Raw genomic sequence first — 15,554 nt, 5'->3', positions numbered from 1 at the left:
TTATTAACTCTTATTTACATCCTCCTTTTCTTTTCTTATAATGGTGGTTGTTTTTGGTCTTATTCTTACTGGTGATGAATTGACAGCTGGTTTACATTAGTTTATCTGTCTGTCTTCCTATATCTATCTCCTCTATCTGTTCTTTCTGTCTTTATTATGTGCTTATTTTTTGTTTACCTGTGCTCTCTCTCTCTCTCTCTCTCTCTCTCTCTCTCTCTCTCTCTCTCTCTCATTAAATTAGTTCTTTCGGCCGTTTCCATAGAATTATCTTAATTAACTACCAAAATCGTTAAATAACCCCTAAATGTCATTTGATTAGGCAGATCGCTCACCAGAACAGGCAGGGGACCAAGACCAACATGGGCACAACACCCACCCCGCTTCCTCCAAATGTCAACCCGTGTAATTCACCACGGTCGTCTGCTGGTCACCCAACCAGTCTTCCCCATTACGGATCAAGCTCAAAGCTCATAGACCGATCTTCGGGTAGGACTGAAACCACAACACACTCCACACACCGGGAAAGCGAGGCCACAACCTCTCTAGTTACATCCCGTACTTATTAACTGCTAGGTGAACAGGGACTACACATTAAGAGGTTTGCCCATTTGCCTCACCGCTTCCCAGGACTGGAACCCGGGCCCTCTCGATTGTGAGCCGAGCGTGCTAACTACTAAACTACGCGGTGTGTAATTCACCACGGTCGTCTGCTGGCCACCCAGCCAGTCTTCCCCAGCTCAGAGCTCATCTTCGGGTAGGACTGAGACCACAACACACTCCACACACCGGGAAAGCGATGCCACAACCCCTTGAGTTACATCCCGTACCTATTTACTGCTAGGTGAACAGGGCCTACACATTAAGAGGCTTGCCCATTTGCCTCGCTGCTTCCCGGGATTCGAACCCGGGCCCTCTCGATTGTGAGTCGAGCTTGCTAACCACTGCACTACGCTATGTGTGTGTGTGTGTGTTTACCTAGATGTATTGTACAGGGCTCGAGTGGGGCTTATAGTGTCCTGTCTCCATATCTCCATTTATCTATTTTTTCTTTAAAACTATGCACATTATGTGCTGTAATAACTTCATCACTCAATGCATTCCATTTTTCCACCGTTCTATATGGAAAACTCATACTTTCCAATATCCTTCACACACTGCCTCATCCTGATCATTGGGTGTCCTCTTGTCCTTCCAGCTTCATCTGCCACCAGCACCACAGGTCTTGCTTGTCTATCTTTTCAATGTATTTATCTAGTTGTAGTTTTACAGGGCCTGGGCTTTATGCTCGTGTGGTCCCGTCTCCATATCTACACTTATCCAATTTTTCTTTAAAACTATGCACACTCTTTGCTGACACCACTTCCTCACTCAAACTGTTCCAAGTCTCAACACATCTTTGCGGGAAACTAAATTTTTTAACATCTCTCAGACATCGTCCCTACCTTAGTTTCTTACTATGCGATCTTGTGCTTCTAAAGTCATATTCTTCTCTCAGGATCAGTTTCTCATTATCCACTTCATCCATTCCATTAATCAATTTATAAACTTGTATCAGATCCCCTCTCTCTCTTCTCTGCTCCAAGGTTGGTGTGTGTGTGTGTGTGTGTGTGTTTCACTGTTTCACTGTTTGATCTGCTGCAGTCTCTGACGAGACAGCCAGACGTTACCCTACGGAACGAGCTCAGAGCTCATTATTTCCGATCTTCGGATAGGCCTGAGACCAGGCACACACCACACACCGGGACAACAAGGTCACAACTCCTAGATTTACATCCCGTACCTACTCACTGCTAGGTGAACAGGGGCTACACGTGAAAGGAGACACACCCACATATCTCCACCCGGCCGAGGAATCGAACCCCGGTCCTCTGGCTTGTGAAGCCAGCGCTCTAATCACTGAGCTACCGGGCGTGTGTGTGTGTGTGTGTGTGTCATTGGACAGGGTTGGAAGAAGGCACACAGCCACCGTGGTACAGTGGAACCATGCGTGCTTTGGGATCCGAGGGGTCTCCAAGTGCATGAGTTCGAATCCTGTCCACGGTCCGAGTGTAGGTTGTGCTTCCTCACTCGGGGCAACGGTTTCCTAGCGGGTGGGCTTTGATATAGGAGGTGCCCCAAAAAGTATCCCCTTTAGCCCAGAAATTCCCGTAAAAAGCCCATATGGTATAAAGAGAAAAAAGAAAAAAAAAGAAAGGCTTTAATTGAATTGGCACGGATTTTATATTTGTGTTTACGATTCTGACAGCAAATTAAGATTTCTACACTCAAGAGCCTCTTTCTCAAAGAAAGTACATGATGTAGAATCCTTTTCCACTTCCCGTATCTTTTCTTCAGCGTCTCTCCCCGTGTTCGTCTTTCCTGGAGCCTTTTTGATTATTATTATTTTCTTTTTATGTCATTGCCTATGGCGCCTGTAGTTAACTTGAAGAGTCTTTTCGGAGCGCTGTTAACCTTCCGGCCATTAGTGGCGCAGGCAATTTTATAGTGGTACTCATATTAGGGCCCATATCACCACCCAAGCGCATCTTTGGTGTAATTACCTAGAACCTGGGTATCATGGTGACATACAGGTAACTTTAAACCACTCGACAAATGGCATAGATTCAAGGTCGTACTTGGTGGAAGTCTGACCAATCCCACGCTCACCACCTTATCCACTACGCCACCGCGTAGTGGATAAGGTGATGTAGCCGCTCTGTAAGTGAGCAGCACACAATAGCATGCTGCGTGTATCGGGTGAAGTTTTCATGATTCTACTGATAGTTTCACAAGTTCGCTGAATCCTTAGTGGTAAAAACGTTATTATTCCTGCAGTACCCTACCATGTGAGTGGCTTGTAATAGTTATTGTCCTTTCTTTCCTATTTTTTTCCCCTTTTCTTAATTTCCTTTCTGATGATGCTGGTATACATCATGCACGTTTTCAATCTCCGTGCCCTTTGAGAAAAACACGTTTCAGAATACGCGAATAGTAAAATTCCTCAGGATACGGGAGCTTAAGGAGCTATTCAGAATACAGAATGAAGCTTAGCAACTCTCCATTAGCATCTGTTAGGGAGTCAGCCTTTCTCGCTCGCTGATATATATGGCACCATTGAGCACATACATTACTTCACGCTGTCAGGGAAGATTAATAACCGACAGAGACGAAGAGATTCAAGTTTTTTTTTCGTAATAATTTTTTCCCTCCCATTGCAACTGTATGTGTGTGTGTGTGTGTGTGTGTGTGTGTGTAGGTCTAAGGATTTATATTAAGCTCATGTCTCTCTCTCTCTCTCTCTCTCTCTCTCTCTCTCTCTGTGTGTGTGTGTGTGTGTGTGTGTGTGTGTGTGTGTGTGTGTGTGTGTGTGTGAAATTCTATCCTGACAAACAGTTCTCGTGTTACTCATCCAGAAATTTATATATTTTCCCATATACTTCAGAGATCATTAATTAATCAACCGGGAAACATATAACAAGATATGTACGGTAGCGAGATGTCAGTGAAGGGACGAGGAAGGAGAGAGGAGTGTTGAGAGGAGGAGAAAGGTGACAGAACAAGGGTAAAGGACGGGGGGAGAAAGGAGGGAGGTTAGGCTGTGAGGGAGCAACGCCCTGCCTACACCACCACCACCGGTCCGCCACCAGCAGCTAATGGTCAACTCAGCATGTGGCGAGCGAAGTGGTGTTTGGTGTGGTGTGACCGAAGAAGGAACGGGAAGGGAAAGCGTTCAGAAAGGAAAAGGGAAAAAGGGAGAGGTTAGAAAGGGATAGTACACTCGGTAGTTCACTTTCCCTCAGCCTGGTTACTCTAGATTTTCGTGTTGCGGTACAAAAGGGAAACGGAGTCGTGTTGAAAGCAAGGAGGAAGAGGAGGAGCAAGGAACAGGATAGAAAGGCATCGTATCTCTGGCAGTTTTGCAGTGTGGCGGTGGCAGGTGGAGAGAGAGAGAGAGAGAGAGAGAGAGGTTGCCCACTGTTGCCATATCATATCACCCCATTCTTTGCTTCAATCGCCAAAGGGTAAAGAGAGTTATGTGTCTTGCTTCCACCCTCTCTCGTCCTTATCTCCGCATCGTAGTGGCAACTGCGAAAACCAGACAAATATTTCATGATTTTTAACCTCTTTTAACCTCTATTTACTCTCTTCGGTCTGCTTCACATCTTGGCGAGAGGAAAAGACTCAAGTTTCCATATCCAGAATATTTCACCTTCCTGTCTCTTCTGATGCTCCTTGAAACGCCAAAGTGAGGAATATCTCCCGTAACACTCGGCTTATCGCTTATACATGCATCCTATTGTCATTCTAGCTAGTGATTCCTGACATCTATCTGGTGCATGCTGAGATCTCCTATTAGTATTCTATATCTCGTAGTTTGGCCGTTGAATCGTGGACACGGGGAACGAAGGCAGAAAAAACAGACGAGGTGAGATAGTGGAAAAAAGTTACAAGACCTCAGTGATCCCTGTTTTTCTTTCATCCCACCCGCGAACCTCAATTGCATTCCAGAGCGTCGCAGCAGAGACTACCCACGGGTCTTAGATCACGTCCTCTCATCTGGGATACTTTTAACGGGCTGTAGTGGAAGAAGGTATTGTGTTTTTTATGCTTCTACGTGATGCTAGTGAGAGTTTAACAAGGATTTTATGCTATCAAGACTCTAGTGGCTTTTAATGGTGTTTTCGAGGTGCTTTTAGAATTTCAACAAGAATTCTGCACTATTAACAAGCTTTAGTGGCAGTCATGGTGTTTTCTTTATTAACTGTCATGATTCTAGTGATAGTTAAAGAGAGATTCTGGACTATTGATATAATTTAGTGAAAGTTATGGTGATTATGAATTGTATCTTCACCATTAACATGCTATAGCGGAAATTATTATGGTTTTTAGTAGTCTCATGGTTGTAATATTTTGACACGAACCCTATACCGTGACAGACTCTAGTGGAAGTGATGGAGGCTTTCAAAGATGCTTTCATGATTCTAGTGATAGTTTAAGAATCGTGGCAGCTTCCGTAGAAGTCATTATAGTCTTCAAGGATAGTTTCATAACCCAATTGTGACAGTGAAACAAGAATACATCACCGCAACCACGAAAATGAGAGAGAGAGAGAGAGAGAGAGAGAGAGAGAGAGAGAGAGAGAGAGAGAGAGAGAGAGCATTTCAGAATAGGGTGTCGAATCAGAACCCTTTGCTATAGCCTATACCTTGCCACCTGTCTGACCACCGCCCTCCCTCTCTCCCTCCTTCCCCTCTCTCCCAGGAACCCCAAGAACGTCACCGTGACGAGTTGCCAAGTGCTGCTGGCTTAGAGAACTACCACAGGAGGAGGAGGAGGAGGAGGACGGACGAGCACAAAACTCAGCATACACAAGACAGTCTGCCTCAGCTTATTCGTCTGGTAGCACGGGTGTGTGAGCGCGCGCGGGTCTTGGGGTTCATGAGTGTGTGCCTGCGGGTTGATTGTTGCTGCTCCTCATGTTCTGTTGACTCCAAGACCCAGACAAAGAGAACCATGGCACAGAGGAGGTGATCGGAAGCTGTTACCTATTCTTCCTCCCTCTTCCTCCTCCTCCCACTCCTCTTCCTCTGCGTGGGTCCATCCCCCCTCGGCATCCCTATGGAGGTGAGAGAGAGAGAGAGAGAGAGAGAGAGAGAGAGAGAGAGAGAGAGAGAGAGAGAGAGATTGATAGATATAGAAATGAAAATTCGTATGTTTTAGAATTAACGAAAGGAACTTAATGGCCAAAGAAATAAATGAAGAGAAAGTAAGAAAAAAAATATACCACATCAGATTAATTACATCAGAATTTGTATTATTATTATTATTATTATTATTATTATTATTATTATTATTATTACTATTATTATTATTATTATTATTATTATTATTACTATTATTACTATTATTACTATTTATTTATTTATTCATTTATTTATCAATTTAAGTTAAGCTGACTGTAAGTTGATAGTGAAGTGACGTGGGATTAAATTTGAATGATGATGAAGAATGTCTGTCATGCAATGGTGGTGGTGATGGTGGTGGTGGTGGTAGGAGTGGTGATGATTGAGGAAGATTGGTATTATTGAATTGTTGTTGCTGTGTTTTTTGTCCTTTCTCTCCCCCTTTCCTTCTGATAGTGAAGTGACGTGGGATTAAATTTGAATGATGATGAAGAATGTCTGTCATGCAATGGTGGTAGTGATGGTGGTGGTGGTGGTAGGAGTGGTGATGATTGAGGAAGATTGATATTATTGAATTGTTGTTGCTGTGTTTTTTGTCCTTTCTCTCCCCCTTTCCTTCTCTTCCTCCTTTATATTCATCCCTTTTCCTTCCTTCCTTCCTTCCTTCCTTCCTTCCTTCCTTCCTTCCTTCTTCTTCTTCTTCTTCTTCTAACGAATACTGAAGACGATTCTGGTGCACTGAACATAAAAAAATAAAGCAAACAATATTGATAACACACGAATAAAGAATAAAGAAGAAGAAGAGGAAGTCACTAGTACTCACTACAACACAACCACAAAAACACCAACACCAATCAAAATTACCAACCAAACTAACGAAACACCAACACGAAGAAAGATTAATGATGACAAATGGATGACAGGGGGATAATTACCTTCCATATAGCCTAGCCTGTCTTTTGTTGCAACTACTTAATTGATTCCTTTAGCATTCCTTGTAGCATTCACACCCCTTATAAGTGTGTTTGGAACATGAGTCAGGTTTTCTTTATTACCATGCTACTTCTACGTCAACTGGAGCAGAGAGAGAGAGAGAGAGAGAGAGAGAGAGATGTACAAGTTACATTCTAAAGTTATCAGTTGACATTCGACGTTCAAACTTAACACACGTGTCTCTCTTTTATGGTTTCAACTTGCTTAATTTCTCTGATTCTCTTCGTGACTCTCTTCTAATCTTTACTGTGGTTTTATCGATTTGAATATAATATTTGTGTTTAATTTTCCGTTTGTTCTAATCTTCCTCCTCTTCCTTCTTTATGATCCTCCTCTTTCTTAATCTTTTCCGTGCGTTTATCGATCCAGAACTAAGAGGATTATAAGAACCCCATGAAAAAGATCGTTGGTAAGGTATGATTTGCGTGTTATTTTGTCAACGTTGGAAAATAAGTAACGTGAGAAAGGACCTAACACTCCTTTACAAAATATAAACTTAATCCAATCCTCTATCGATATCTAGAGAAGAATGAAACTGTAATGGTAGTGAAAGGGGTTGGAAAAAAAAAAACGGGTTAGATCGTGTCCTCGTGTATGTCAGTCAAGGCTAATTCTGAAACGCTGCTTTGAAAAGGCTCCAATGGAAGTGACATGCGTTTTTAATTTTTTTTTTTTTTTTTTTTTTTTTTTTTACTGTTCCCTTGACAGATTAATAAGATTTTACATTATTAACAGGAGAAACATTCTTGAGAACTCGAGTGATCATCTCCGTGGCCTTTGAAAATAGTGATATAGCGACACAGTTCTTTTTAAAGGTGTTTTTATGATTTTAGCTACAAATTAAGGTTTTTTAATTATTAACAGGAAGAAACACAGCATTGAGATCTCGGTTAATCATCTGTGTTGCTTTTCAAATCTGTCATGGTAAATTGACATGTGTTTTAAGGTCATTTTTATAGTTTAGAATATGCTTATAATGTTTTTATTTAATTTTTATTTATTTATTTTTTAATAGTTTACAATATGTTTACCATGTTAAGTTTCGAAACACACTTGAGATTGCGGTTAATCATATCTGTGGCCTCTTTAAATAGTAGTGAGAGAGCGAAAGGTTTTAGAAGACTGTCTTATCGGGAAGGAAAGAAGGGGGCGGATAAACCCAGGCAGCGATAGAGACAAGATAATATGTCCTAATAAGAAAAAGGAAATTCTAGCACTCTGATAGGAAGGAACTCCAACGAAAAATTCCCCACCTGATATTTCTTATTACGCATTGAAATATTCTGTGAGTGAGTAAGTGACTGGGATGACAAAGACTGGATTAACTGTTTTCGTGAGTTATTGACTGACTGGGTGACTAAATGACTGGGTATCTGACTTGCTGATTGAATGACTAACTGAATGGCTGACCGAATGACTGGCTAACTGACCAACTGAATGAATGACCAACTAACCGACTGTCTAACTGACGGGCTGATTGAATGACTGGCTAACTGACTGGTTGATTGAATGACCGGCTAACTGACTGGCTAATTGATTGGCTGATTGAACAACTGGCTGACTGAATGACTGGCAAACTGACTGGCTGACTGAATGACTGGCTAACTGACTGGAATACTGAATGACTGATTAACTGACTGGCTAACTGACTAGCTGATTGAATGACTGGCTAAGTGACTGGCTGATTCAATGACTGACTAACTGACTCATATTGAATGATTGGCTAACTGACTGACTGATTGAATGACTGGCTAGCTGACTGGCTAGCTGACTGGCTGATTGAATGACTGGCTAACTGGTTGACTGATTGAATGATTGTCTAACTGACTGGCTCATTGAATGACTGGCTAACTGGCTGGCTGATTGAACGACTGTCTAACTGACTGGCTAACTGACTGGCAGATTGAATGACTGGCTAACTGGCTGGCTGATTGAATGACTGTCTAACTGACTGGCAGATTGAATGACTGGCTAACTGGTTGACTGATTGAATGACTGGTTAACTGGCTGGCTGATTGAATGACTGTCTAACTGACTGGCTGATTGAATGACTGGCTAACTGGCTGGCTGATTGAATGATTGTCTAACTGACTGGCTCATTGAATGACTGGCTAACTGGCTGGCTGATTGAACGACTGTCTAACTGACTGGCAGATTGAATGACTGGCTAACTGGCTGGCTGATTGAATGACTGTCTAACTGACTGGCAGATTGAATGACTGGCTAACTGACTGACTGATTGAATGACTGGCTAACTGACTGACTGATTGAATGACTGGCTAACTGACTGACTGATTGATTGACTGGCTAACTGAATGACTGATTGAATGACTGGCTAACTTACTGACTGATTGAATGACTGGCTAACTGAGTGGCGAAGTAACTAGCTGAATGAATGACTGGCTAACTGACTGGCAGATTGAATGACTATCTAAATGACTGGCTAATTGACTGGCTGATTGAATGACTGGCTAACTGATTGACAGATTGAATGACTGTCTAACTGACTAGCTAATTGACTGGCTGATTGAATGACTGAGTAACTGACTGGCTGATTGAATGACTGACTAACTGACCGGCAGATTGAATGATTGACTAACTGATTAGCTAATTGAATGACTGGCTAACTTACTGGCTGATTGAATGACTGGCTAACTGACTGGCCAATTGACTGGCTGATTGAATGACTGTAACTGACTGGCCGATTGAATTACTGGCTAATTGGCTGATTGAATGACTGTCTGATTGTGTGGTTGGCTTACTGACTTACTGAACACTTTATTGGATGCTTGATTGCATGACTGACTGATTAATTTACTGAGTGACTGACTGACTTTCTGGCATAGCTGTGAAGTGACAAGATGACTGACCGACCAAACTAGCTACTATTTTTCTTGTCTTTCATTCAGCTAACTGACTGACTAACTGACTGACTGACTGATTGAGTAACCACAGCTAACTTTATCTGACTTAACCTTCCCTTCGCCAAATCGATTACCAACTTACTGACTGGCTGACAGACTGACTGACCACTGACTAACTGACTGACGACTGACTGACTGACTGACTGCTCCCAAGGATCCGATATGCCTCTCCTAGTAAGTGTTCAGCCCTCAGGTAAAGTAATGACCTTGAGAGTCACCTGTACTTCCTTCCCTCGTGCTCCCACCTGATGATCTCTTTTTGTATCACGTTACAACCCGTCATTTCTTTCTGCCTCACCCTGTATTTTGTGTCAGGGTGATGCGTTGTGTTTGCGTGCACGTCTCTCTCTCTCTCTCTCTCTCTCTCTCTCTCTCTCTCTCTCTCTCTCTCTCTCTCTCTCTCTCTCTCTCTCTCTCTCTCTCTCTCTCTCTCTCTCTCTCTCTCTCTATCTATCTATCTATCTATCTATCTATCTCTGGAAAAGAATGTAACTGGATTTCCCTTGTTTTATTATTTTTTTTTCGCAGCGAATCTTATTTTTAATTTTTTCATATATTTTTTTTTCGCTTCGTTTCAGTTCCAGAAGCTTTATGTTATGAAACATCATTTACTGACTTACTTGCCTTATTTATTTATTTATTTTTACATTCTTTTCTAAGTCATGGTTAAGAAATGTAGAAAACTTCTTACAATGATAGTTGATTGTCGAACGAGAGAGAGAGAGAGAGAGAGAGAGAGAGAGAGAGAGAGAGAGAGAGAGAGAGAGAGAGAGAGAGAGAATATAATTGTATTAGTCTATAGATGCTCGTCTTGCAAGAGAACTGGAGGAGGAGGAGGAGGAGGAGGAGGAGGAGGAGGAGGAGGAGGAGGAGGAGGAGGAGGAGGAGGAGGAGGAGGAGGAGGAGGAGGAGAAGAAGGAGGAAGGAGAAAGAGGTTTTGGAAGCAGTTGGGGTTAGTGACCTTTCCTGCCATACACACACACACACACACACACACACACACACACACACACACACACACACACACACACACAGGAAAGGAAAAGGTTAAGATCTATTCTGTTGTACTTATTCGTATTTTCTGCATCATCATCATTATCTCTTCCTCTTCTCATTCCTCCTCCTCCTCCTCCTCCTCCTCCTCCTCCTCCTCCTCCTCCTCCTCCTCCTCCTCCTCCTCCTCCTCCTCCTCCTCCTCCTCTTCACCTTTGGCTTAACATTCCGAGTAACTGCCGGCCAGTGACCACCCACGGAACACAACACAACACAACACAACACAACACAACACAACACAACACAACACAACACAACACAACACAACACACACACACACACACACACACACACACACACACACACACACACACACACACACACACACACACACACAGCTGTACAAAGTCAGTCATGAGAAATATATAAGATTCAACTCTCTCTCTCTCTCTCTCTCTCTCTCTCTCTCTCTCTCTCTCTTGCATGCCAAACCTTTCTCTTTCTTTGTTGGTTCTCTGTCTTTCTTTTCTATTTTTTTTTTTACTTAATGATGATGATGATGATGATGATGATGATGAGGAGGAGGAGGAGGAGGAGGAGGAGGAGGAGGAGGAAGAGGGGGAGGTGGAGGAGAAGGAAACGGAGGAGTAAGCGGAGGAGGAGGAGGAGGAGGAGGAGGAGGAGGAGGAGGAGGAGGAATGTCATTGTTCTGCAAGTTATTCTTCCTTCTTTGATTTTATATTTCATTCTCTCCCTCCTCTTCCTCATCATCATCCTTCTTCATCATCATTATTCTTCTTCTTCTTCTTCTTCTTCTTCTTCTTCTACTTCTACTTCTACTTCTTCTTCTTCTTCTTCTTCTTTTTCTTTTTCCCATTCTTCCTCCTCGTTTTCCCATTGATCAGATCAGTGTTGCATGTGAAAGGTAACATGGTGAACTGTATATATACGTCATTGAACAGAAAGTGGACATTTTATCATACCACGGTGTTCTGTCTTGATCAGTTGTCCGTAACCTCTTCAGTACTTGGACGCATTTTTTACCTTGAGTTCTGGGTATGAGTGGACGATTTTACTTACATATGGAGGTCAGAAAATTAATGGCCAGTCTTCACTATTCTATTCCCCACACAAGTTTCTGAAGCTTTTTTTTTTTTTTTTATTTATTTATACCATGTGGGCTTTTCACGGGAATTTATGGGCTAAAGGGGATACTTTTTTGGGGCACCTCCTATCTCAAAGCCCACCCATTAATTAAGAAAACGTTGCCCCGAGTGTGGATGCCCAATCTACACTCGGACCATGGACAAGATTCGAATCCATGCTTTTCGAGACCCCTCGGACCCCAAAACACGCATGGTTCCACTGTACCACGGCTGATTCAAGTGACCAAATAGTAAGTAAAATAACTATGAAAAATGTTTTATGGTACTAAATGGGTTCACATTTAGTACACGTGTTGATATCCTATTGAGCTGGTCCACGTCACTATTTCTACCCCAAGATTGTGAGACACGACGAGTTTAAGTAAGTTTGGTGCCTGGTTCACGTTCATAGTCACTTAATAATGGATGTCGTTATGTGATTTATGTTTTGAAGTTTGATTCACCTATGAATCATCATCTGGTATTTTTAGCTGTTGTCATTACTTTTCCAAAGGTGTTCTTTTTACGACTGAAACCACCTGTGTTTCGTTTCCTACATATGTTATATACGAAATTATACATTCATTAATTTTTTTTTCTTGAAATAACATATGAGTAAAAATAAAACTCATCAAATTTCACACTTTACCTCGTATTTGGATACAATAAGTTTTGTGTGCCCGCATCGATAACACACACACACACATACACACACACACACCGCGCCCGGTAGCTCAGTGGTTAGAGCGCTGGCTTCACAAGCCAGAGGACCGAGGTTCGATTCCCCGGCCGGGTGGAGTAATTTGGGTGTGTCTCCTTTCACGTGTAGCCCCTGTTCACCTAGCAGTGACTAGGTACGGGATGTAAATCGAGGATTGTGACCTTGTTGTCCCGGTGTGTGGTGTGTGCCTGGTCTCAGACCTATCCGAGGATCGGAAATAATCTGAGCTCGTTCCGTAGGGTAACGTCTGGCTGTCTCGTCAGAGACTGCAGCAGATCAAACAGTGAAACACACACACACACACACACACACACACACACACACACACAGAGAGAGAGAGATAGATCATAAATCTGACAATGCCACATTATGCTTGGCTCTCAATGGTTTTGCTGGCATGGCTGATGTCTGGTTTCTTTGTACCTGAGTTGTGGTTTTCATCTCATCATATCTCTTGCAGTGTAACTATTGTATCTCCCTCTAGACCTGCCACATTCACACCATCAAGGGCGAGCAGAAATCTCTCCATCAGCTGAGCATCACTAGATTCATGGCGCGCCCTTCCTTCACCCAAACGTTAGCTGTTGTATTGTACTGTTTTGCCGCGTGCGCTGAGATAGCGTAACATGCTGACCCCTCTCACTTACCCTTAAAGGAAAAAAAAAATGTAATTTCTTGATCTTAAAAGCACTTGTGTATTGCTTTTAAAGACTTCTTAGCCCTGAAGTTAAAATACATTACAAAAAAAGTACTTGTAGATGCTAAGAATGTGTGAGTACGGGTACAGAGGAGAAGGCAGCGGAGGGTGGAGGTAGACAGACTAGGGGCAAGTTTTGACTCACGAATCCGGTTTGAGACGGATTGCGGGGCGAGTTATGTTTCCCCTCCCCCTCCCCCCGCTTTCTCTCTCTCTCTCTCTCTCTCTCTCTCTCTCTCTCTCTCTCTCTCTCTCTCTCTCTCTCTCTCTCTCATGTGTAATTCAGTTATCTAACCGACCAAATGACTGATTGACCGAGTGACTGACTGACAGGTTGAGTGTGTGGTGGAAATGATAACTTACCGACTGACTGACTGACTGACTAATTATACGAAGAAAGAAGAAGGGAAAGAGGAAAATGTGAAGAAAGTAGAGGAAAATAAAGAGGAGGTGAAAGGAAAAAAAGAGGAAGAGGAGATGGAAGGGAAAGGTGGAAAAAGAGCAGGAGGTGAAAAGTAAAAATAAGTGTGTGTGTGTGTGTGTGTGTGTGTGTGTGTGTGTGTGTGTGTGTGTGTGTGTGTGTGTGTGAGAGAGAGAGAGAGAGAGAGAGAGAGAGAGAGAGAGAGAGAGAGAGAATTCAACATATACCAGTAAGAAAAAGCTGAAGACGATGAGTTGATATTGAGGAGCTCCATAAACAGTGATTAGTTAATGTTTCTCTTCACCATTCACATTACCACGCCGCAGCTGCCGTCACTATTCACCATCCTAACCACGCTAACCAACACTATTCACACGCTCATCACGCTGTTTATTCACCCCCGTCGTTCATTCACACTCTCCACCATATTTTCTTGCCTCATCTAACCTCGCTTACTCAGTTTTGAATCTAACTTTTTTTTACTCGTTTTCTTGTTTTTGTTATTATTTATTCATGCTTTGATTCTGTGAGTGTGTTATTGACTTATTCACTCACTCATCGAATTTTAGAGCTATTTACTTGTCTTGGTTCCTGATTTGAGTTTATTTTTATTCAGTGATTCTTTAGTAAACTTCCTGACTGACTCACTCATTCACGATCTAATTCTTTAACTTGCTTCTTATCTTATCTTTATTGCTTTACTCACTCACTCACTCAATCAACCAATCAAAATTCTTAACCTACCAAATTACAACTCTTACTTTTCCGTCACTCATTTACTCACTTATTTCAACACTACCTCATCCCCTAACACACACATCTTGAAACATGTGAAAACATCGCTTATAACATTCACTAGAACCAGTTACAAGTGCGTATTGTAGACAACACCCAAACTTTTTTACTAACACTATGCTTCCTTTTAAAAGTCAGCTGGCGTTAAAGAAAGAGACAAGGACACAAGGACATAGAGATGCTACACTTAAGACCCCGTGTCCTTACCTCCTCTCCCACGTGCAAACTGACACCTGCATATTAATGTGAGGACTGTGGAGGGTTTACGTGTTAGAATGTATTAATGCGCATCCCTGTTTGCTGCCTGACTGAATTACTGATTGGCACGTGATTCAACGGTTGACTGGTTAACTGGCTGACTGACTGACTGAATGGCTGACTAACTACCTGGCTGACTGATTGAATGGCTGACTGACTGGCTGATGTATTCGCTAAGTGACTGACTGTTTGCCTGCCTAACTGACTGTATCACTAGTTGACTAACATTGTCTGATTAACTGAACACACACACACACACACACACACACACACACACACACACACACACACACACACACACACACACACACACACACACACACACACTCACAAGAACAATCGTTACCTAACACTTCCAGATAACAAAGCACAACTAAACCTGACTTAGTGTAACAAACCACTCCCTCCTTCCTTAACTAACTGAAGGGGTGTCAGTAGCAAGGCGAGGATGTAAAAGGATGTAGAAAGTAAAGGAATGAATAGAATCAGTTTTGGGGCAGGCGGGTTTAGGCAAGGAGGGAGTGAGGGAGGGAGGGTGCAAGTGAAAGGAACCAAGGGAGGGAGTTATGGTGGATTGGCAGCAGTGTTGGAGTCGTATTCAAGAACTTGCCCTCTCACCACGACTATTTTCAAAGGGTACGAGTCGACTGGCGTGGTTCTCAGCAGTGTTTGTGTTGTTGATTATATAAAAATTTCACTTACTTGTTACTAAGCTCTGTAAAAATGCCGTTGAAAACATATGCACTTCCACCACGATAATTTTTAAAGGCCACAGAAATAACTGACGCGGTTCTCAGGACGGTTTATGTTGATATGCATGAAAAAAACAAAAACAAAAAAACATCTGTCAATAATCGTAAAAACGCTTAAAGATCCATACAGGTTCACCACTACTGATTGTAAAGAGCACAGAGATTACTAGCATTGTTTCACGGGAGTCCTTC

The 15,554-nt window shown here is 42.4% G+C and overlaps 1 protein-coding gene across 2 annotated transcripts in view; it reads left to right on the top strand.

Annotated features, from left to right (window-relative positions):
- The first annotated feature begins 5,316 nt into the window (after nt 1–5,316).
- Nucleotides 5,317–15,554, top strand: part of LOC123510414 (carbohydrate sulfotransferase 4-like) — a 26,758-nt gene continuing 16,520 nt past the window's right edge. The window contains exon 1 of one of the 2 annotated variants that reach the window (XM_045265588.1): nt 5,317–5,604. In XM_045265588.1, coding sequence (XP_045121523.1) covers nt 5,599–5,604 — 6 coding nt within the window. In that variant the 5' untranslated portion in view covers nt 5,317–5,598. The remainder of the gene's footprint in view (nt 5,605–15,554) is intronic. The other variant, XM_045265587.1, reaches the window with a different exon arrangement.

This window comes from Portunus trituberculatus, chromosome 29 (genome assembly GCF_017591435.1).
Source record: "Portunus trituberculatus isolate SZX2019 chromosome 29, ASM1759143v1, whole genome shotgun sequence".
Taxonomy (NCBI): Eukaryota; Metazoa; Arthropoda; class Malacostraca; order Decapoda; family Portunidae; genus Portunus; species Portunus trituberculatus.
This window is presented reverse-complemented; position numbering and strand designations above follow the sequence as displayed.